Below are 23143 nucleotides of genomic sequence, written 5' to 3'. Positions count from 1 at the left end.
AGATTATTTTTCCAGTTCTTGGGCAGTCATAATCAAAATATGATTAAGAGATACTTACATTCAGAAAAGACCAGTCCCTGGAGAGCAAGTCCCAGGATTTCCCCTTGGCTTGCGAAATTTAAGTACCAGCATGCGTTAGAGTACTTTCTGACATCACTGGCAATTACTCAATACAGGTACAGCACAACCACTAGTCATGTTTGCTCAGGAGTTTCTAATTGTATTCAGAAGGGGTTAATTCCAAGTCTGCATATGTTTTGTAGCCTTGCCCTTTCTGAATTAAATTTAATGTGTTCTGCAGTTCTCAAGGGAAGATGTCAACAGGTACTTTATGATGTATCTGTAAGATTTGTATATGTAGTTCTGAAACAGCTGACTATTATTTGTTTTATTGCCTATTAGGGCAGATGTTTCTTGGGGAAAGTTTCTCCCTTTATTGGGGCAAGAATATTATTTCTGGTCTATCTCAAAATGTATATGATTTGCTTGTTAATAACAATGGGGGCCCTGTGGGTAATTGACTACTTTTGCCTTGGGTCTAAAAAAGCATGCAAAATCTGTTAAGATTAATGTGCTAAATGTCATCTGGATTATCCCTGAGCATATATATTTACCAGGATTTTAGTATTAGGAATAGATTCTCCAATATGTATTAGCTGCTCCTTATTGTATGTTTTTGTCTGACTTAAAACAAATAAACCTGAACTGCACTGAGCATCCGTTTTAATTGTGCTGCTGCGGTACAAAGATATAAAGAAAAGCACAGCAAATTATAAAGTAAAATGTTTTCAGTATTAACCCATTCATCTCAGGTTAGGCAGGTATAAAATGCTAATGACATTGGATTAAATAGTTTAATCAGATCTATTGTTCAAGTGCAATGAAGAGACTTTTTGCAGACTTTGGGCTTATCCATACTTTTGCCTCACCCTTTCGAGGCAGAGGTCTGCGCTTTAACGCTGCATGTCCAAGTGTTTGTGGGGGTGGGTTGCCCCAATTTTCCCTGCAGAAACCTGCTCTTTAAAGCCAAATCGTAGCAAACGCCAATTTCAATTTTCCATGGATGGATGTTTGCTCCAACTGAGCTTTAAAGAGTGGGTTTTCATGGGGAAAGCTTGGGGCAACAACAAAAGGTCAGACACAAAATGTTAAAAGCGGGAATTTCTGACTGGAAAGAGCAGGGCAAAATGTAAGTGTGGATAAACCCTTACTTTCCTTGAAAGAGTCAGGGAAATAACTTTCATGTTAAAATACTGCAGGGTAAACCCAATCCAAGGAAATGGACTTCACTAACAGTTATTGTTGAACAGCGGCTTTTGCTTCCATTATATAGCTGTATATGTGTATTCACATAGATAAACCTCCATATTGCCAAAACTAGAGTGGAAGCAGCTACAGAAGAGAATTGTCATGCTCTTAAGTTCTCCCCATATCAAGGTGGAAAGTTGAATGGCTTTTCAGTGATCATGGTGTCGCCATCAATCACAGATAATTAAGCCAAATCTTCCATCCATTCCAATATAATTAAGCTTCATTATCCACCTATTGCATTAGTGCTTTCCATTTTTCTTCCTCTGAACACCCTAACATTCTGTGTCTCAACAACTCTCAGCCATAGATTAAATTCATAAACTCGTCTATTCTACCTGACTGCTTTATAGAGCAGACCTTCCCAACCTTGAGTCCTCAGATATTGTTCTGCTGCTAGTTCTACCATCCGGACAGTTGGCCTTGCAGGTGGGGTATAATGAGAGTCATACTCAGACAACATCTGGAGATCCAAGGTTGGGAAATGCTGTTTTTCCCACCCTCTTCAGGGGCAGAAGTGAGAGCCGCTTGTATAAAATAATGCTGTGATGTTCCCCAATTAAAATAAGTGAAGACAGGCATTTTTGTCTTTGATAAAAGAATCTGCATCTCAGGAAGCTTAACTTTTCTTACATCTGTAGGCTTAACCGCCATCAAAATTCCTTAAGTTGATAGGAGTTCCTTTTCCCAGCCTCTTTTGAACAAAAATGGCTTGGTCTTTGTACCAGGGTTCCATTTGGATCAAATATAACCCCTGTTCTAAAAACCTGCATTGGTTGCCATACCTAATTCAAGGCACTCACATTAGAGTTTATTGCCCTGAATGACTTATGGCCCCAATATATGAAAAGCTGCCTCCTCGCTTGCAGACCCTCTCGGATACTACATTTGGCAGAAACGGCTCTCTTGAAGCTTAGGTGGTAGAGGTCTGAGAGGGAGCATTATCTGAGGCAACCCTTAAGTTGTGGAAGTCCCTCCCCACAGAGGTGCAACTGACAACTTCATTATCGTACCTCTATACCCTCGCCTTTGAAATGTGACATGTACACTTTCAGGACCCACCCTTTTTGTGATTGTATTTTTTAACTGTAGGTTTTAAAACTGTTTTAAACTTTATTTTAAATTGTTACAACCCACCCCGGGACCTTAGGGTGAAGGGTGGGCAATTAATTAAAATAACATGGATGATGATGATGAAGATGATGATAAATCTTGAAAGCTCACAAGTTCTTGTCATGACGTTTTGGTATTTTAATATTCTAACCTGGAAACTTCCACGCTTCTGTGTCTGTAGAGATTCTTTGAATATGGTATGTAGAATCTACCATCATGTTAGTGGGTCACCAGTTTCATTTATATTCTGATGGTACTCAACCACCAACTCTCCTATGTTAAATCAATAAGCTTCTTTTTTTGGCCAAAATAGCCTTTCAAAGCTTTCTTACAGCAATAAAACAAAAATTAATTTAGAGACAACAGAGGAGATGACCAGCAATAAAAATAAAAAGCAGGAAGCATCCAACAGTAGCAGTAAAAACATTCCGGGGGGGTTGTTTAATATTGTTCCCACTATATCTTCATTGTGCAGTTTTATATATATTATATCTGGGACAACTATTAAAGTTATTGGACACAGGGTGAAATAAGGCATTTCAAACCCTGTGATTCCCTTGTAATGTAGAAGGGAGGGCATGTGGATTGGGAGTGCTTCAGCCTTTACAAACCACCAATATATCTCCTGCAAGGGTCCTCCTCACCCCTGTATTCAGACTGAGCTGGATCCATTGTACAACTCTTTTCCGTCTCCTGTATTGCCCCCCCCCCATACCCACTGAACAGTGTATTCTACCGAACACTATGGACTGTGTCTTACAGGGCTGCAGAGGGATGGTGGAATTGCTGGAAAACAGGCCAAGGAATCTTGCACTGCTCTCTCAAGGTTACTAATTTTGAGTGCTATTCCCCTCCCACTTCAGCCCAATAAGACACTGCCAATAATATTTGGTAGGTGCCCTCTGGAAAAGCTTGGTGGGGTACAGGGGGCTGCAGAACGAGGAAAAGAAGGGAACAATCAGTTGTGTTGAGCTGTCTTCCACTTGTACAACCTTGGATAAAACCTATTATCTTTGCAAATGTCAACTTCAAAGCATGCGTTTGCTGAGATGACTCTTGCTTTCTCCCTTACCCGCTTTGCCAAAAACTTCTCTACGTCATCAAAGTTTTCCCCTAGAAATGTCTACTGTGAGAGATCAAAGCAACTAAAAAAAGAGCATCAATTATTCATATGCTGTTTTTATATTGACTGAGCCATGCTCATAGAAAACTATTTCTGGAGTAATTGTAAAAAATACAATAAAAAATACAACATTCTGTCAATTTATGGAGACAAAATTATATATTTTGCCCGAGCATGTTCAATGTGTGATGGTGTGTGACGCCATAGATGCTAGTTACCTAGGAAATGGGTTAACGTCTAATATTTTGAAAGTGGGATTGAGAGGTGGGGAAATAACTTTGGTGTATTACTTTACTCTGGGATATCTTCCTTCCTTAGCATTTCAAAGGGAAGATCAATTTAGAAAATGAAACTGATGATTAAGATATTCTGTTCCCAAATTAGAAGGATTGCTATCACTATGACAGATGCTCAGAACTTGTCCCTGCTTTGTTTTCAAGACGCATTTGCATTATGTTAAAGGGAGAGAAACAGTAACATTTACAATGCAATCCTAACCGTATCTAGTTCAAAGTGAGAGCCAGTGTGGTGTAGTGGTTAAGAGCGGTAGTCTCATAATCTGGGGAACTGGGTTCGTGTCTCCGCTCCTCCACATGCAGCTGCTGGGTGACCTTGGGCCAGTCACACTTCTTTGAAGTCTCTCAGCCCCACTCGCCTCACAGAGTGTTTGTTGTGGGGGAGGAAGCGAAAGGAGAATGTTAGCCGCTTTGAGACTCCTTAAAGGGAGTGAAAGGCGTGATATCAAATCCAAACTCTTCTTCTTCTTCTTCTTGCTGAATTTAGTGGAGTTCGTTGTCAGGAGGGTCATGGGGTTAGGATTGCAGCCTTAGTGGTGGAGGACAAAATTGCATGTAGCTCATTCAAATAGAGAAGGTAGTGGACACTTACACATTGAATATATAGCAGACACATTGCCACATTAATTTGTGTTATACTCAGTAGCATCTGAAATGGATGCACACTAACCTTCTACCATGTGTACATAATCCGGAGTACCTGAGCCAATTAAAAAGCATAGGCTCTTCAAAAATTACAGGGTACATTCCAGACAAAAGCCAGATTTGCAGTGAGTGAAGACTTATGTGCCAGTGCTCAGGGCTGCTTATATAACCATCCATACAGTAGGCTTTGTTCCATTGATTTCTATTGCCTCCAGGTAATGGGTAAGACGTAAAGCCTTTTCAAGTGTTTTCTTCCCCTCCCCAATGCAATTTACCATTGCATGAGGGAGGGGCAACACTGCGCTCCCCGCAATCCATTGCAACGCCATCATCATCTCCACATGTGATGGGCGAAACTCAGAACCTTGGAGTATCAGGATTCTAAATCAGGCAGGGAGTGTATACAAGTAGAAAGGGCTGATTATTACGACATTCAGCCCCCAACACACAGAAGGTTTAGGGAGTGGTGATTGGAACATGCCATAGTTGGAACACTCCATCCTCCATTCTTCCACTGTAATCCCCCACCCCTTTTTCTTAATATGCAATGACCATAATTTTGTAAATTTGTTTGGGTTGCATTGGAGCAAACCAGGATTGCCTCAAAACTATGGCTCACTAAACAGCTTCAAACTAAGGCTTCAGTCATGATTAGGAGGCAATTCCTCATTGTCCCAGCTCCAGCTGAAGCTGAAGCTTGAAGCTGAAGCTGAGGCTCCAATACTTTGGCCACCTCATGAGAAGAGAAGACTCCCTAGAAAAACCCTGATGTTGGGAAAGATTGAGGGCACAAGGAGAAGGGGACAACAGAGGATGAGATGGTTGGACAGTGTTCCCGAAGCTACGAGCATGAGTTTGACCAAGCTGCAGAGGCAGTGGAAGACAGGAGTGCCTGGTGTGCTCTGGCCCATGGGGTCACGAAGAGTCGGACACAACTAAACGTCTCAACAGCAACCTGATTGTCCCTAGCCATAGTTAACCTGATTCAGATGTTAATGTCAAATTATAGTTATCACAAATGATAAAAGGGAAGGTTTTGCAAGAGGGGAGGAAGGGCAATGCAAACGAGCCTGCAGCATGTTCCCAATCTCTAAAATATGATTTGAAGACTGGGAAATGTGACTTTGAAATTTTACCATTATGGAAAAGAAAGGCAAAATCTTAGTCATACAACAAAAAAAGACCAGGAAGGTGGTTCTAAAACAGAAACAAAATTTACATACAGTGGTACCTTAGGTTACATTCACCTCAGGTTACATACGCTTCAGGTTACAGACTCCACTAACCCAAAAATAGTACCTCGGGTTAAAAACTTTGCTTCAGGATGAGAACAGAAATCGGGTACCAGCGGTGCAGCAGCAGCCGGAGGCCCCATTAGCTAAAGTGGTGCTTCAGGTTAAGAACGGACCTCCGGAACAAATTAAGTATGTAACCAGAAGTACCACTGTACTTGGAATCAAATATAGCATGCCTTGCCTGTGTAGAATAGCATGGTTAACAGTCCTTGGAAATGTTGTAACCACTAGCTGAACTATTAGCTTTCACTGATATAAGAGTTCTCATACCAAGAAGCAATCATCTGAGGCTATCTCCTGAAGAATATATTTCCCCAGGGCCTCAGCCTTTTAATTATAACCTTAAATTGATTTCTTTTTAAAGAGTTTTCAACTGGTTTCAAGCATGGATTGGTAGGTGGAGGAACACTTTCCTTGAGTCTAGAACTTTAGTCTTAGAATGGCTCCTCTTGGTCAGCTATAAGCAGAGTTTATCAAACTTTGTTCAGTCTGAAGTTCCAACTCATCATCTGATAAAGCTTCTAAAAAGTTGGTCTTTTGGTTGTTTTAAGCTTCTGTATGTTTTACATCTGTTGCTTGTCACCTAGTGACTTGCTGGTATTAGGTGACTAATAAATTTTAAAAATTACCAATGAACCTAGGAATGATAAAATTCTTGTGCTGTTGCAAAACTCCTTGATTGCAGGAGTGAGTGGGTTTGAAAAATCTACCTTTAGTTTAAGCAATTTCACCAAATCCAAACCCACAATTGACTGCTGATAGCAGTAGATTTTCCCCACTTTCATTTTTGTTAACTCAAGGATTTGTTTGCTACATTAATATAGCCATCGGTCCCAATTCAAAGAGATAATATACTCCATATCAAGTTTTTTTTCTTTCCATTTTGTACATTTATTAATACTGTTTGTCTTCAGAATTCAGCAGAGCTAAGAGACAGATAACATTTATTGAAATGAGTAACCCAAATGACTACATCAAGACCATTCAGTTAATTTCCTCTCTTTGTAAAACAGCCTGTAATTTCCAATCCTGAGTTATCAGACGTGACTAAAGATATATAAAAATGAGCTGACATAATGATGCATGAATTCTCCCCAGAGTGATTGCACCACAGCTGTTGTAGGAGGATGAACGGAGATTTTGGAAAACATTTCTGCTGAAAATCTACAAGACTTATATTTATATTCAGGCCTTGCTCCTCTATTATTGCATGAGGTTTTTCGAAACTTCACCAATGACGGAAAATTCCAGTAATGATTTTGGTCTTCTTATAAAGGTTAGGTTCATTCATTTCAGTGGGTCTTCTCTGAGTACCACCAGTGACACTAGATAAAATTAATAGGTATAGTCTGGGTGACATTCTTCACTTGCTGATAATACTCCTAGGGAAAGTTCTCTTAAGTACTGCTCTTTAGATATGGCACATGAGATAATAACAAAACACATTGTTCCTATATATAAGCATGCTGTCTTAATTTCAGGGTTACTTTAATCCAGGCATGTATGTTTGTAGCACTGTATCAGACAAAAAACAAACAATACCCTGTTGAAATGAGCATGCATTTTGGCATCTGTGTAATATTACACACATACAAACCTACAACAGCACTGCAGCCTGGTTTTTTAGGACAGAGAGGAAAGGAACAGTGTCAGAAGCGGTACTTCTGTTAATTAACTGCAATTCAGAGCCTGGGCTGCAACTCTGGATATTTGCATTGGACATGTCTCATTTTGCATTGACAGTCTCAAAATGTATTCTTCCTTAAGTGTCATTCTGACAGTTAAGAAACAAGAACTTCCATGCCAGTTGAACTGTAAGAGGTTCTGCATGTGGGTGCTTTAAAGATGGTCATGGGCAATACAGTATCTTTCTGCTGTGTTATTAGAGAACTGTACACAAAAAGAAGGGACTTCCTTTGACCAGCAAAAAAAAAGAGGGATTTTGCAAGAGCAAACCATCTAGGTATCTTCCTCATGATTTGTGAGGTTTCAGATATCAAGTTCCATTTCCTGTCTAAAAGTCAGTTGGGAATTCCCACTGAGGCAGAGGATCACACTTTGCTTCAGCTGATCAGTCTATATTGTGGGCAGGGTGGATTTATTTTAATTGGCTAAGGGACTGATCCTCTCCCCCCACCCCACTTCCCTGGGATATTCCTTGTCTTGGCTGGGATTTAGGCCATGAGAGTATCTTCTTGCAAATTACATGTGTTTTGAGTTGAGGGTTATGTTAAAACTTTCAGGAAACCTAAAAGCTCTATAGTGGAGACTTTGGACTCAGCTACATTGGTAAAGGAAAAGTGCTTTATGTGTGTTATAACACTGTGACACCAGGTGGAGCTGTGGAGTCCTGTCTTTTGCCAACGTGATTTCCCTCTATGAGGTTTACAATGCGCTTTCCTTAACAAACACTTTTTTGATGTGTCTAGATCCAGCCTTTTATGCAAGAAGAAGGGTAGGAAGTAACATGTAAGGAATTCTTGGTGATTCTTGTCACCAGAATGGCATATTTCAAGCTTCTCAGTGAGAATTGGGGGAGGGGACGGTCTTCAGTGCTTAAAAGCTGACAATTAAATTGATCTGTGTAAAGATCGCCTCCTGTCAAAGGAAGCTGCATGCACCTAGAATCAAGACCATACAAATGGTTGGTGTCAGGATCTCCCATTCTTGTCCACATTCCTCTTCAAATTTCCTGTGATTTGCATATGGGAGGTAGAATACTCCCAGTGATGTGCTCCACTGCAGTAGAAATGTTTCCCTGCAGCTGTTTCTCTGACAACATCACGTTGATGCTACAGAAAGTGAAGGGGAAAAGGCAAGAAGTGCCCTGTGCTCAGCTGCAGCTTACAACGGCAGAATTAATTTCCCCCTAGGATGTTGAGATCGCTTCTGCCAGAATCTGGAGGTTTTGGAGGCCACAGCAATTTTTGACAACTGTCTCCATCAGCGGAGAGAATGCAAAATGTGGGTGACTAAAGTAAGTAGATGCTACGCTGATGCTCCAGTTACCATTTCTTATTCCCATATACAATAATGTTCAGAGCAGTCAGGTGCATTTCAGAGCTCTTTTACATGGTCCAGAAAGTGATACCTATTTGTACAATGCTGCTCAAACACTTCCAGCTTGGAAATCTAATCGACACCTCTGATTATTTATAATTATTTATTTTATCATTGCATTTATATCCCACGTATCCACCAATGAAGTCACAACAACCCCATGAGGTAGGTTAGGCTGAGAGTTGGCAACTGGTCAAAAGCCACACAGTGCGGTTCATGGCCAAGGGGGGATTTGAACTCTGGCCTCTTACGCCCTAGTCCAAAACACTAACCACTACACCACACAGGGTGTGCCCTTTTCCTGCAAAACTTCACAGACAGTGCTGCCTACTGCTGTCCATGAGTATAGCATTGTTTCTGTTGTTGCGTAATATTATCCTTTTGTGTTTGTATTGCTTATATTGGTTTTGTATCTAGTGCACGCCATCTTGGTGCTCTTTATGGAAAAAGGTAACCAGTTTTATAAATAAATACAGTGGTACCTCGGGTTAAGTACTTAATTCGTTCAGGAGATGCGTTCTTAATCTGAAACTGTTCCTAAGCTGAAGCACCACTTTAGCTAATGGGGCCTCCTGCTGCCGCCGTGCCGCTGAAGCACGATTTCTGTTCTCATCCTGAAGCAAAGTTCTTTCTTAACCCTTTGGGTTAGTGGACTCTGTAACCTGAAGCATATGTAACCCAAGGTACCACTGTAACTAGTAAATCTGACCAAGAAAACTACTACCTGATGTTTGTTCAGATGGCTGCCTTTTTCTAGACTTCTTCCAGTGATGTTGCTCACTGCTGAGACTGCTGCATATCTTCTTGCTGGTATCTTTCAGTGGTGTGTTGAACAGTTTGCTCGCAGCACCTGTGAACTGCAAGTTCACTACCTCTTTGGTCAGTTTTAGTTTGCAGCCTGCGGGGCACATTGAGCAATGAAAGAAGTGATCAGGGCACGGTGTCTAGAGCCCAGCTGAGTTCACCATTTTGCTCCTTTGTTCTTTACCTACAAAGCAAATTGTGAAGTGAAAGACATCAGAAAGCAGTATGATTTGTCACAGCACAACTAGGTGTGGCTGGAAGAATAAAGCAGTTGAAAGGGGCAACATGAGAGAGAAACAGAAAGTGCAGAAAAGAGGGGGAAAGATCAAGGAAGGAGGGGAGGGGAGAAGATGCTTGGAATGAGAGACATGTATGTGTTCAATGGCCATTAAAACAGCTTCAGATGTCTGTGAGGTTTCCAGACAGATTCTCAGATGGTGTAAAATAATGTGACAATATTGGGGCTATATAAGCTCATGTCAGCTTTGGATTTGTTTTAGAAATACCTACTTTATCATCCCGAGAGAGCAGGATTTATAGGAATACATATTCCCCTTAATCTTTTCTAGCCTGTTGCCAACAATACTGAGCAAGAAAGGAAAGCTTTAGATGTACATTTAATCAGTAGTGGGCTGTACGCTGGTGGCAGCACTCACCTGACCTCCCAACAGCTGAGTCACTATTTCTTATCATGAGGGGAAGGGGAAGTCAGTGGTGCAGATTCAAAGGCAGAGTCAATCCTTCTGTTATACTGGTGCATTATCACTGCACCAACTGCCTCCTCCCCTCTCCTTCCCAGACAGCAGAAGCAGCTCAGCTGTCAGAAGGTCACATGAGGGCTGCTGCCCCACCACTCTGTTACTGCACTCAGTTCCACCATATTTCTATATGCACGGTAGTCTGCATTACAGTACAATACGCATTATAACATAGGGAGAACCCATCTGGGTTAGACCAAAGATCCATTGAGTCTAGCATTGTGTTCTCACTGTGACCAACCAGAAGCCCACAAGCAGGACATGAGTACAACAAGACTCTCCCAATTTGCATTCCCCAGCAACTGATACTGCCTCAAGTACTGGAGGCAATGCACAGACGCCAGCGATTGGTCTAATAATCCCCTTTTAAAACACTCCAGAGGATATGCCTTTGCCAACTTCAAGTAACACATTGGAAAGTATTATGCCACTGAAGAGAGAGACCTGTGTGGTTGTCATTGCTACTGCATTTTGCGGGCCGTTGTTATAAATTGTGTTTTCTCTCTCACACACAAACAATTAAGTACAGTATATGCTTGAACACCACCTGGGAAGTTACTATTGCATGTGTTCCCAAAATGTGACTGTTTTGCCACACTAGAGAAATGTATACTTCACATTGAGGGGGGGTGGAGATTAATTTTGAGTTTCTTTTCATAGACTTCCACAATTATCATTCTCCATTTGCTTTCTTGGCCCAGCCAAATTCTGGAGGTTGTGCTGGGGGAGGGGGGTGAGCTCATCTGACTAGCAGGAGCAGGAAGCAGGTGTTCCAATGAAGGACACATACTTTTGATGGGAGGGAAGAAGCAATCGGTAGGGTTTGTTTCTTCAGTTCAAAGCATTGTTTTATGGGTAAAAGCCACCCCAAGTGACTACATAGTATGACTGCCACTGTGTGTTTTCAAAATGGGCTAAGAAAACAATGGGAATGATTATGTGAAGACACAGCATTATTTCCAGGAGCATTGTATGAAAAAAATATGACTGCCCCCTTTCCCTCATACAATGATCCTGAAAAGAATCTCCTCACACCAATAAATTTTGGGTTATTAAAAATGTTCTTTTTCAACTGCACTTTGTACTGCCTCTCATACTGATAATTTTTCCAAGTGACCTTAGCAGGTGAGGGTATCAGAGAAGAGAATAGGGTCAGTCTCTATTAGTGTGTTTTGGTTTCAGCTGTGGATTAGCACTATTGGATGTTGAGCTTTATATGCTATATATTTTCTTGGTGTCCTTGTATAAATAAATTTTATGTTTAATGATGCTGTACATCATTCTGCCCTTTGTGTTATTGTAAAATAATGATGAATAATGAATAATGTTGAATAATGAATAACAATTAATTAGAATAAAAGTAATAAACTGAGTTCATTTTGGGGGGAAATTTAGGAACGTAACCAAAAAAAACCACACAAAAACCTCCAGTTTAATTTAGGTTTCCATCATTCTAATTTCTTTTTCTTTATTAATAATTACTATCGCACTGAAGATGCAAACTTTTTACCAGCCTTATCTACCAGAGCTATATATAGGTCACTGCTAAATTCCAGTTTAGTGGAGCAAGCTTTGCCCAAGGCCACCTCAGAGCAGAGAACCTAAAACTCCCTAATCTAGGGGCCAATAATTTTGTGGGAAACATGCAATTAGATCTGCCAATTTATAGTTTTCTTTTCCTAAAACTAGCTGCAAGGGGGATGGTGATTTGAATTGGGCCCATAGTAGGTGTAAGAGAGAGTTAACCCACTCTTCCAGCCACAGATCCTAAGTGCCAATATCTTCCCCCATCCCTGAGCTACTGATAAGACTCTGAGAGGAAAACGACCCCCTCATACTACCTTGAGGGACACACAAATGAGAAGAAAATACAGGCTGCTTCACTTGAAGAGAATACCCTCAGCACCTCTTCCTAGACCCCCCTGGCCTGAGACATACCTCTCCTGACTTCCTCAGATTTAGAGGATGAGCCCTCAATAATACTTTCATCCCATCCACAGTTTAGAAATTTTGAGCCAACTGCAGTATTGACCTTGCCAGCCTACATAAATCCTCATATGACCTCAGCTCTTGGCTCAGATAGAAACTTCCAAAGTGCAGCCAGCTAGGCCTCCTGGAGACCTTTGTCTGCACCTAGCTTAACCTGCTTCACCTTTTTATTGCTTATGCTTCCTCTATGAACCCCAAGCTGCATCAGAACAGGTTAATATGGAGGTAAGGGGCCTGACTACTGACCTATCAGACCACTTCATCCACTTCTTGGATCCTTATTTGTCTACTCCAGAACTTAACCACCAGCCTGTTTTGACCTCTTTGCATCCTGGCAGTGTCATGTATGTTTTCCACTCCACTGCTCATAGCAATGTGAGGTGACTTGCTTTGGAAAATCAGCTGGAAGGGAAAGGGTTACTCCAGACCTGTACTGAAAGCCCAGTCCAAATTCCCCACTGCACTGCTGAGCAGAAGAAAAATAGCTCAGGAAATCAAAGTACACAATGTGTAGTTTGGCCCAAAGAAAGGAAGGGAGCCTATGGTCCTCCAGATATTGTTGGACCTTCAGTCCCCATCCATTCCAACCACTGTGACCAGTGGATGATGGGAGGAGCAGTCCAGCAATATCTGCAGGTCAAACTGGGTGCCCTAATGCATAATAGTTTTCACACAAACTTTTTGAGGAGCTCATAGTAGTTCTGGCACCCAAATTTTGGTTTCTTTCAGGCAAGTTACTCTTAACCTAGAAGGTTAATGTGCAAAGTGAGCATTGTGTCACACTGCTATTGACCTCCTTGAGAGTTCCAGTGGGCATAGATTATGGGAGGCCTCCTATAGACCTCACATGTGCCTTCTTGGGTTCTGTGAGGGATATAAATGTAAGAAAATAAATAAATGATGTCAAATATGTTCTTGGTTAATTATTTTTGCATATTCCCTGTAATAAGTTTCCAGCTCTATATTAATCATGGACAGCAAATTAAATGTCTGATCTATGGTGATGTATTTTTTATCAGCTAGATAGCGAACAAGCTGGATTTTCTCTGGGGCGAAAAACAGCATAGGTTTGTATCAAAGTTGGCTTTATAATGAAGGAGTTTATATTAACCTGCTGTAGTAGAATATGTTGAGAAGATAAACCAGTATCATGTGATGAGCATAAAGAAGAGTTATTCAGTTAATTTAATGGAATATTCTAGGGCAGGAGTGGCTCGCTGTGTGAGGCAGAGCTGCAGCATAACCCCCCCCCCCAGCAGCAGTTCTTACTGATGTACCTGTACAACTCTGAGTCTGATGTAGCCCCATGCCTTCTGGTAAATGGCAGCAATTGTGCTGCTGAGAGGCTGTTGCTATGGCTCTGCCCCACTGGGTCAGCCACTCCTGTTCTAGGATGAAATGTTTAAAGTACAACTTAGCTCAGCAAACACATAGGTAGGTGAGAAGAAGAAAGAGATTTAAAAATTCCATTAATTTAGCACTTTGTTTCTCTGCTTTGTACTTGTGTTCCAACAGAATTCTGTGCACAACATTCATTTTTATTAATATCAAATTATGCATCAGTAGCCACATACTAATTTTGGCTTCTATTCATCACTCAGTTTTTTAAAAACCAGCTTTCTTCACAAAAGTAGAAACTTGATGGTTAGATTTTCTTTCAATACACAGTGCCCGTTTATAAGTTAATCTTTTTAACTTTCTGAAACTATATGCCCTCCCTTTAAAAAAATGGGTTTCCTAAGTGGTCAACATGCTAGTACTGTGAGCTCTGTTGGTTCAGTCACTGCAAGAATCCATACATCCAACCTCTTTGGACTGGAAGAACAAGATGAAATTTGGAGGCCCTTTGCAGGAAGTTGGGGGCATGAGAAGGGCCGGTGGGAGGCTAGAAGGAGCTTTTGCCATCCATGGTCTAAGCCACTGCCATCTTCATCAAGGACCCTTTTCCCCAATACAAGGTAGGAATTGGGCAGTGGAGTGGATGAAAAGTTCCAAGATTGGGAAATGGACTTGCACTCTGCTTCAATATAAGCCAGGGCTTCCAGTCTGAGCTGCTGTAGTAGCCCACCAACCTTCTGGCTCAAGCAGGTTTTCACAGAATTGTGGGGAGGGACCCAAAGGATCATCTAGTCTAGCTCCCTACAAAGCAAGGATCACAACTATAGAATCACTGACATGTGTGTTTTCCATTAACATTGGAGCTATGATATGTGGCTCTGTCTACAGTGTTAAAGAGCAGTCTTAGAACTAATCACTATGGAGAAAAAATAATTTTTTTGTGGCTTCACCTCATTAATCTCTTCAGTGAGAGCTATGTGAATGGAGTTTTTTAATTGCTCATTTTATTTGTTATTTAGTTGTCATGTTCGTTTGTCAGTCGCCTCCTGCAAATCTCTAGGCAACTGTCTCTAGGCAATGCACTACACAAGTATTAGACAAACATCAAAACACATCAAAACACATAAACCACAGTTCACACTAACAATCTAGCCTACCATAGAAATAAATATCATCCCCAGGGGGAAAAAATCAATTCAGCAATTAGAAAGAGCTAAAACACCCACACATAAGCTGAATCCATCTAATTGATGTTTGTGTGGCAGAGACTAATATTAAATAAAATTTAGCGAACATTAAAATATGGTAGAAGGATGCTAAAAGACCTCAGAGCAGAGAAACGTCACTGCCTGGCCCCTAAAAGGCATTAAAGTGGGTGCCTGGTGGAGGGCCGTGAAAATTTGTGTTCTGGGCTTTTTAAACTTGTCTACCCTTACACTATCAGAAATCAAAGGGGCACATTGGTTGCCAGATGTTAAGTACATTGGCATTGTTTTCAGCTCTTATACCCACTAGTCAGTTATTTGAAGATCTGTTTCAGGCAGTTTTGTATTTTGTGGAGCAATGAGAAAACATTTTAATCTCCCCCATTATTATTATACAAATATCATATGTTTGGGCCAGAATTTCACCTTTACTTACCCTGCTGGTTATGATGGAAACTGTCAGCAGAGAAACAATAAGTAGTGCCCCAGTCGAAACAATGTAATGATGATATTCTAATATACCACATTTCAGACTCAGAACCACCGAATTATTACAAGGCCAGCAATCCTACCCAACCTAATTCTGTCACTGATCACTTCTTTTAAAGTGAATTTGGTTTTAATCATGCCACCACTAGGCAGTTCAAGAGATCCTATTGACTAAGTAGGAGCTTAATGACATGTGAAATGTTGCAGCCTGCCTTGTAGCCCTGCCTGGCCAAATCAGCAACATGAGAGAATGCAAAAGTCAACACGCATTGTCTTGAGGAAGAGCCTTTTGTCTTCATGATACTTCTCTTTCAGAACTTCATACTCCCTCTCCCTGCAGCTTCACTCTGGCTTTCTTTGGTAGATGTCATGTTTTCCCCTGACCTAGTCAAATGAAATGAAAAGAACCCTGAAGGCAAGGGAGATACAGAACCTTGAGCTGCTATCATATGTGCTTTTCCTGTTATACAGGACACATTGAGCAAGTACAACATTTAAAGCTGGCCTTCCATGAAAGGGTATGAAATGTTGCTGCCATTATGATCAGATCTGCTTTTTAAAAAACACACCAAAACCCACACTTTTCCATTATCCTGAGAGTTACATTTCTAAATGCACCTCTGTGAACAGTACCCTTGGCATTTCTTACTCATATGGTGCAGGGCAGATTGATGTTGACATGTTTTGAAACACACAGAAAACAGGCAGGGCAAATAGCTATATTTCAAAACATTAAGCGTTTGGAAGTAAGAGTTACCATATTTCTCATAACAATGTTAGCTTGCTTTCTAATGATGTGCTGAGAACAGAGAACACCAATGGGACCTGCAAGTAATGCTGAGAATGTATTGCCCCTACACACAGTAGTGTTCTTGCTCAGGTTTGCAGCACGCCAACTGGACCTGCCTCCAGGATAAAAGTTATAAGGGGCTCATGCAGACCATCTCTTCTGCTCCCTGTCCCTAGTTTGGTGTGTTTGCTGGCCAAAGCTCAACACATTGTGGGTTTTAGAGGCCCCTGAACAGTTCTCATAGGGCTGATGGGGTGTCGACTTTTGAAATTGTTCTTTTTTTTAATGTGTTGTGGTTCTCCATGCCTCTGGCTTCATCTGAGAAGGCTGGTATCTCCATCTTGTTTCTCAGCTATTACTTCAGTTCCAGTCTTGTTGGTACTCAGCCAACTGAGTTTGTTATTAGAGGGAATGATTACCAATATTACCTGTTCGTTGTTGCTTTTTAAAGTTACTTTTAGTTATTGAATATACTGTATATGAGCCATTAGAGACCTATAATGAAAGGTAGCACTAGCTCATCTAATGGGCGGTTTCAGTTACTTCTGGAGTATTTCTAGAGGTGTTTGTACAGCTGGCTGTTTGTCAGTGTATGTGGATTAGGATTGCCATTTGATACATCCTTCTTGATTTAGAATGGGATTTAGTGACTGCTACATTTTTATCATGTCATTTCTCTAAGCATAAGGGCAGAATGAATGAATGCTGGTGGTTTCCATTCTAGGTGGTCTCATAAGAACACCTCAAGAGTCCTTCTGGATCAGACCAAAGTTCTATGTAGTACAATATCCTGTTCTCACAGTGACTAGCCAGATTCCTATGAGAAGCCTATACCAAGCAGGGCATGAGCACATCAGCACTTTCCCTTATATTCAGATGCACAGTACCTCTGGTGTGTTCGAGGTAGCACACAACCATCATGGCTAGTAACTTTTGACAGTCTCATCCTCCATTAATTTACCTAACCTCATTTTAAAGGAGGCCATCACTGGCTCTTGTGGTAGCCAATTCCATGGTTTAACTACGTGCTGTGTGAAGAAGTACTTCCTTTTGTCTATCTTGAATATTCCAATGTTTAGCTTCATTGGATGACACCCCCCCCCCCCCAGTATCAAGTATTATTAGAGAGGGAGAAAAACTTATCTCTATCCAATTCCTTCTCACCATGCATACTTTTAGATGCCTTTGCCATGTGCTCACTTTCTCACCTTTTTTCCTAAACTAAAAAGCCCCAAGTGTTATAACCTTTCCACATACAGGAATTGCTCAAGCGCTTTGATCCTGTCCCTCTTTTCTGAACTGTTTCCAGCTCTACTTGGTCCAAAGAGAATAGGCCTATTTACCAGTCCCAGTTTGAGATGCAGATCAGAATCAATCGGATCATGTACTTCTCAGAATTTTGCAGTGCAGTTTCAGGTTTAAGACATGTGCACAGAAATGCTTATTTTAAGGAAAATGCATGGAATACACTAAGAATGTATGTAAAAAGCCTATCAAATGTGTAGAATTTCAGTGTGACCTTCTGTAAAAGGGGGAAAAAAACTTAAAATGGGACGTGATAGACCTGTGATTGGGTACATGTGAATTTGACATAAAATAGTTTATAGTGAAATAAAAATAAATGCTGCTTTTATTACCAGCAACACAAGTAGGTCAAAGCATTATTTTCAATCCAATCTTCAAATCTTACAGAATCTCTGGAAGAGTGTGTATAATGGAAAGAACCTGCTGGGATTGTCTCTATATTATTTTGATAGAACAGATGAATCATGAAGATGAAATTTCATTTTTTGTAAGATGTAGATGTTTGAAAAACAAGGCAAAACATGAGGAGTCAGTTACTGAGTTGTTATACTTGGTGTGGATTAACAGCTCTCCCCCCCCCCCTCACAAAACCATAGATAGTTCATCTACATGAGTGCAAACAAATGTTATAAGTGCATTGCAATTATAAGTAGCCTTAGGAAAGAGCAGGCAGCAATTTTATGATATTGCCAAAGATTAGTGCTGAAATGCTGAAATGTATAGCTGAGAAATGTACTGCTGCTGGAGAAATGTTTTATTAGAAGAAATGTAACAAGGGATTCACGATGCAGCTGTAAATCCATTAAGGCAAGTAGGGCTCTGCAATAACCTTCCTCCATTTCAGCTATTAGCTTCAAGGATTGCTGAACTTGGTAACTTTGCAAATGTGGTTTCACCCAACACAGTAACTTAACCTCCTCTTCACCAGCCTGTATTCAGGTCAGAAATAAGGAGACATGACTTTGCTAAAATGAGTACAGCATCATCTATTTTGTATCAGAATTTATTTTATCTGCACCAATCTGCTACTGGGAGGCATAAGCATAAAAATGTTACATCCTTAATATCCTTCTGGAGTTTCTTCTAGATAAGATAGTTGCAAGAGCTGAAGCCAGCTGCAATATAATTTTCTGTTCATGTTTTCTTAAGTCAAGTGGGGAACCTTTTTGGCTCTGTGAACCACATCCTTACCAGAATTGACCTCATGGGTCCACCCAGCTGTCAGTCATGTGACATCATCATAATACCCTATGAATGACAGATGAGTCATTCTCTTGTTTGTCAAAATCCCTTGCTGGAGCAATGTTAAAATGAAGAGGAAGGTGCTTCAGAGACCAGTTTGGCAAACTGCTCCCTGAACCACCTCCCCTCTCCTTTAAAAGTCACTCCAGATGTGACTTCTTTGTGCAGCAATGGGAGTGGGGGAGAGTTTGCTTTCTTTCGCTATAGGCACTTTTCCCCAAGGAACAGGTATGTGAACTAAGAGCAAGCAAACCCAGGAGTTTTCACCTTCTTTTGGTTGTGTCCATCTGTTCCAAGGAGAAACAGGCATGCACACCAAACTGAGCAGGATTTAACAACCACCTGTCAGATGTTAAGTGGGGGTTAAATCCTGCTGGGAACGGGCACCTGCAAAAGAATAGAAACGATGTCAGCTAATTGAGAGGTTGCTGTGGTTTGCAGAAAATGACCTCACAGGCCAAATTGGACCCATTGGGGAGGCCAAGACTGGCCTTTGACCCAGAGGTTCCTCAACCCCTGTCTTAAGTCCATGTGGTCAGCAAATTTCAACATACAGCAATGTGTTCTGTCCAGTCATTCTTGCTATAATGGTCACCGCAAAGGAAGCTTGCCCCTTTTCAAGACTGTATGGTTTTCAAATTTCCTCACATTTTTATAAAACAGTGGTACCTCAGGTTACGAACTTAATTCATTCTGGAGGTCTGTCCTTAACCCAAAACTGTTCTTTATTTGAGGCGCGCTTTCGCTAATGGGGCCTTCTGCTGCTGACGCACCACTGGCACACGATTTCGGTTCTCATCCTAGGCCAAAGATCCCAACCCGAGGTACTACTTCCGGATTAGTGGAGTTTGTAACCTAAGTGTTTGTAACCCGAGGTACCACTGTAGAAAAATCAGTATCTGTTTAAAATAGACATCAACCCATGGTAAAAAGCCTAGTAGGGACAACTCAAATGCAGTATTTCACATTGACTGCCTGTGAAAAGGGTTTAGCAGTTCATCTTAAAACAAGAGGCACCCTGAGCAAAATGATGAAATGGTATGTTTAAAAGTTGGCACTGATACTTTCAAACAGAACCAAACATTATTCTTTGGAAGAGACAATGCTAGAAGAAAGGAGGTGCTTGAGGGCAAAATCTAAATCATACATTGTTGACAAAGATATCCCCAGTGTTCTTTGGATATATAACAGGGGGGAAATAGTACACTGGAACATTTCAGACATTTTTGCAAATGTGTTCAGCTTACGAATGATTCTGAAGATATGTTTAATATTTTTGTTGTCTAGAATGATTGAAGACTGTGGGAAAAGAGGAACCACCATGGCAGAAAGGAGACAGCTGTTTGCAGAAATGCGTAAGTACTGTGGCATTCTTTCCCCCAGTAGATGAATTCTTTCTTGCAAAAGACCAGCAAGACAGAATGTAACTTTGGTAAATATTGCATGGATTTGTGCCTTGGGCAAATAGGCAGTTGTTCTGCAAAACAGTGGCTTTAAAGTGCTTTAAAAGTGCTTTTAGTGTGAGGCAAGTTGCAAGAATGTGTACTTAATTGACCTAATGCTGTCTTTTTGTAGTTCTGTGGATTATTTAAAAGCTGGTTTTCTACCATATCAGTTACTGCTAAGAGATCCAAGGTGAGGAGATTTGAGAGGGTGGGGGGAGAGGGCTTGGAGAGGAAAAGGAGTGTGAGCAATCATAAGCACTGGCTCTCATTTACAGCATCAAATGTCAAGTATATTTGGTGATCCTCTTTACTGTGGATGCCCTGTACTTTTGAGCCCTAGACTGAAATCTTCCTAGCTTTACTAAAGTGTCTCGGTTTTCATTTTCTTAATTAAAGTTAACACTGTCCTGATTAGAAATGCTTTCTGTCACTGAGGAATGACAAGTGCCAACCCCTGGATGCAACTTTAATTTCAAATAAATATGCTGAGCATTGTCATCCTAGTGTGTAAACTGATTTGTAAACCTTGTGTTTGTTTTTGTATCAGACGTGTGAAGTTGATCATGATTATTTCCATTTCACAAATGAGCAATTGAAGCTGAAATATAGCGAAAAGTCAGAACCTAGCCCATATTTCCACTGTGGAAGTCATATGCACATCTTTCAAGTCAAAGCCAATAGTCTCTTCATTGTACTCACTTATATTAGGAGAAAAGTGAAGCTTTATCACTTTTCTCCATTCAAAATGGTCTCTACCAGAGAGCGTGAGGCAACCTTGGCTATATAGTTCAATCCAGCAGGTCTTTACAGAACCATGATGTATAAAACTGGATAATACAAGTTGGATTTAGGGTGATTGCAAATGTTGGTGATTATAAACATACATTAAAAAACTGCTTTATAGTTAACCAAAGAAGCTCTCAAGAAGTAGAGAGCTTCAGAAGCTGAGATTCTTGATGAGCTGACTGCTAATCAAGAGGGTCTCTCCTCTTTTGCCAGATTAGATGCCAATATGTCGGTTGCTTTACAGAGTAAAGCTACCTTTACCTTCTAGGAACAAGGACCACAAGGACCTGAAGCTGACAGTACTATGTTTAAATAAATGTTGCAATGGGTTGGATCCAGACAAAGTTGGCTGAGGTTAGTTCTCATGTAAATTAATTGTGCCATTGAATTAAATGGGACCTAACTTCAACTAAAGGGACGCAGGTGGCGCTGTGGGTTAAACCACAGAACCTAGGACTTGCCGATCAGAAGGTCGCGGCTCGAATCCCCGCGACGGGGTGAGCTCCCGTTGCTCGGTCCCAGCTCCTGCCAACCTAGCAGTTCGAAAGCGCCTCAAAGTGCAAGTAGATAAATAGGTACTGCTCCGGCAGGAAGGTAAAACTGCGTTTCCGTGCACTGCTCTGGTTCGCCAGAAACGGCTTAGTCATGCTGGCCACATGACCCGGAAGCTGTACACCGGCTCCCTCAGCCAATAAAGCAAGATGAGCGCCGCAACCCCAGAGTCGGTCATGACTGGATCTAATGGTCAGGGGTCCCTGACCTTTACCTTTAACTTCAACTAACTTACAGCTTGAAGCACATTTAGCTGAGGGTCTGTGTAAAGCTTGGCGTAAGCTAGAGCCATGGTTCCCCAGGGACCACATGAACATTGATTATGGTTTTGGTGGACCACTTAATGATTTCTCTGCCTGTTGTAGCTGTGGTAATGCTCTGTGCTAAAAGCTGTAAGGTTTTTGGTTGAATTCAAATTGTAATACAATAAAAGAAGCAATGAAAATACTATTTGAAATCAGTATTTAATGAGGACATGCCACGGATCACCTGAGTGAACCTCATGGACCGCTGGTGGACCATAGACCACAGTTTGGGAACTCCTGAGGTAGAAGAGGAGCTAGATCTACTCCTAATAGAATGTGAATGGATATGGGAAAAGGCAGTTTCCACTGTCTTTGACTTAGCAAGTTTCACACAGAGTTGGAAGAGACCCTGAGGATCATCTAGTCCAATGCCCTGCAATGCAGGAATATGCTGCTGTCTCGTACAGGGATCAAACCTGTAACTTTGGTGTTATCAGCACCATGCTCTAACCTACTGAGCTATCCAGGCTCTGCTAGAACACTGCTGCTTGAACCCTGACCAGTTGGGACTAACCCTGTTTCAGCAGAATGAGCTTAACTTAACTGAGTTTAAGATGTGATGCAGAAGTTACTGGTGAAGATAGTCCATGATGGCTGATCTTTTATTTCTGCAAAGAGGACACTCTTCAATCTGCCAACAATAGTCTCTTATGTTTTACACATCACTGTTCCCCATTTGATGTACAAAGACAAGATTGTAATTGGCACGAAGGTCAAAGGCCATGAGGGGTTCTAATAAACAGAACACCTTCCATTGAGCTGGCACCTAATTAATAATAATAGGAGAGACAGATGTTTCCCGATACATACGTTGAAAAGTGAATATATCCACTCTAAGTTGCTGCTGGCTTATGCTATCTATTAGAAATACAGTTCTGCTGAACACAAAATACCAGCCAGATCTTACAGTGTATTACTGTATTTTGTCTACAAACTGTTAATCATCATGGCACATGAAACCATTTTTTTTAATTTAAAAAATTACATTGTTGCTTATTCATCTGATAACTTGCTTTTCGTTATTCTTCAGCATCCAGATCGGAAGTCTTTCATTTGTAGGAAAAAATGTTGAGCGGTAGCCAAAATACAAATAACAATGATAACAAAACTACATTCATCTGGGACAGAAGCAAAAATCACAATCCTTTTTGTTTCTGGATGTATGCCAACAAAAGCTGCTTTTTTACCATGGGTTTCTCATTCAGTAATACAACTGAGTGATAAGCAAACAGAATCATTAGGCAGAATCGGGTATCCGGCTGACAGATAACGAACAGAAGCGTTTGCTTGATGAA

The 23143-nt window shown here is 41.0% G+C and overlaps 1 protein-coding gene across 21 annotated transcripts in view; it reads left to right on the top strand.

The window, feature by feature from the left end:
• Positions 1-23143, top strand: part of DTNA (dystrobrevin alpha) — a 179494-nt gene that overhangs the window by 76886 nt on the left and 79465 nt on the right. For 20 of the 21 annotated variants that reach the window (XM_081918514.1, XM_081918512.1, XM_081918515.1 and 17 more), the window contains one exon: positions 20048-20115. In XM_081918514.1, coding sequence (XP_081774640.1) covers positions 20048-20115 — 68 coding nt within the window. Of the gene's footprint in view, positions 1-13410; positions 13459-20047; positions 20116-23143 lie in introns of all 21 variants that reach the window. The other variant, XM_081918500.1, reaches the window with a different exon arrangement.

This window comes from Podarcis melisellensis (assembly GCF_964234715.1).
Source record: "Podarcis melisellensis genome assembly, chromosome: 7".
Lineage (NCBI taxonomy): Eukaryota > Metazoa > Chordata > Lepidosauria > Squamata > Lacertidae > Podarcis > Podarcis melisellensis.
This window is presented reverse-complemented; position numbering and strand designations above follow the sequence as displayed.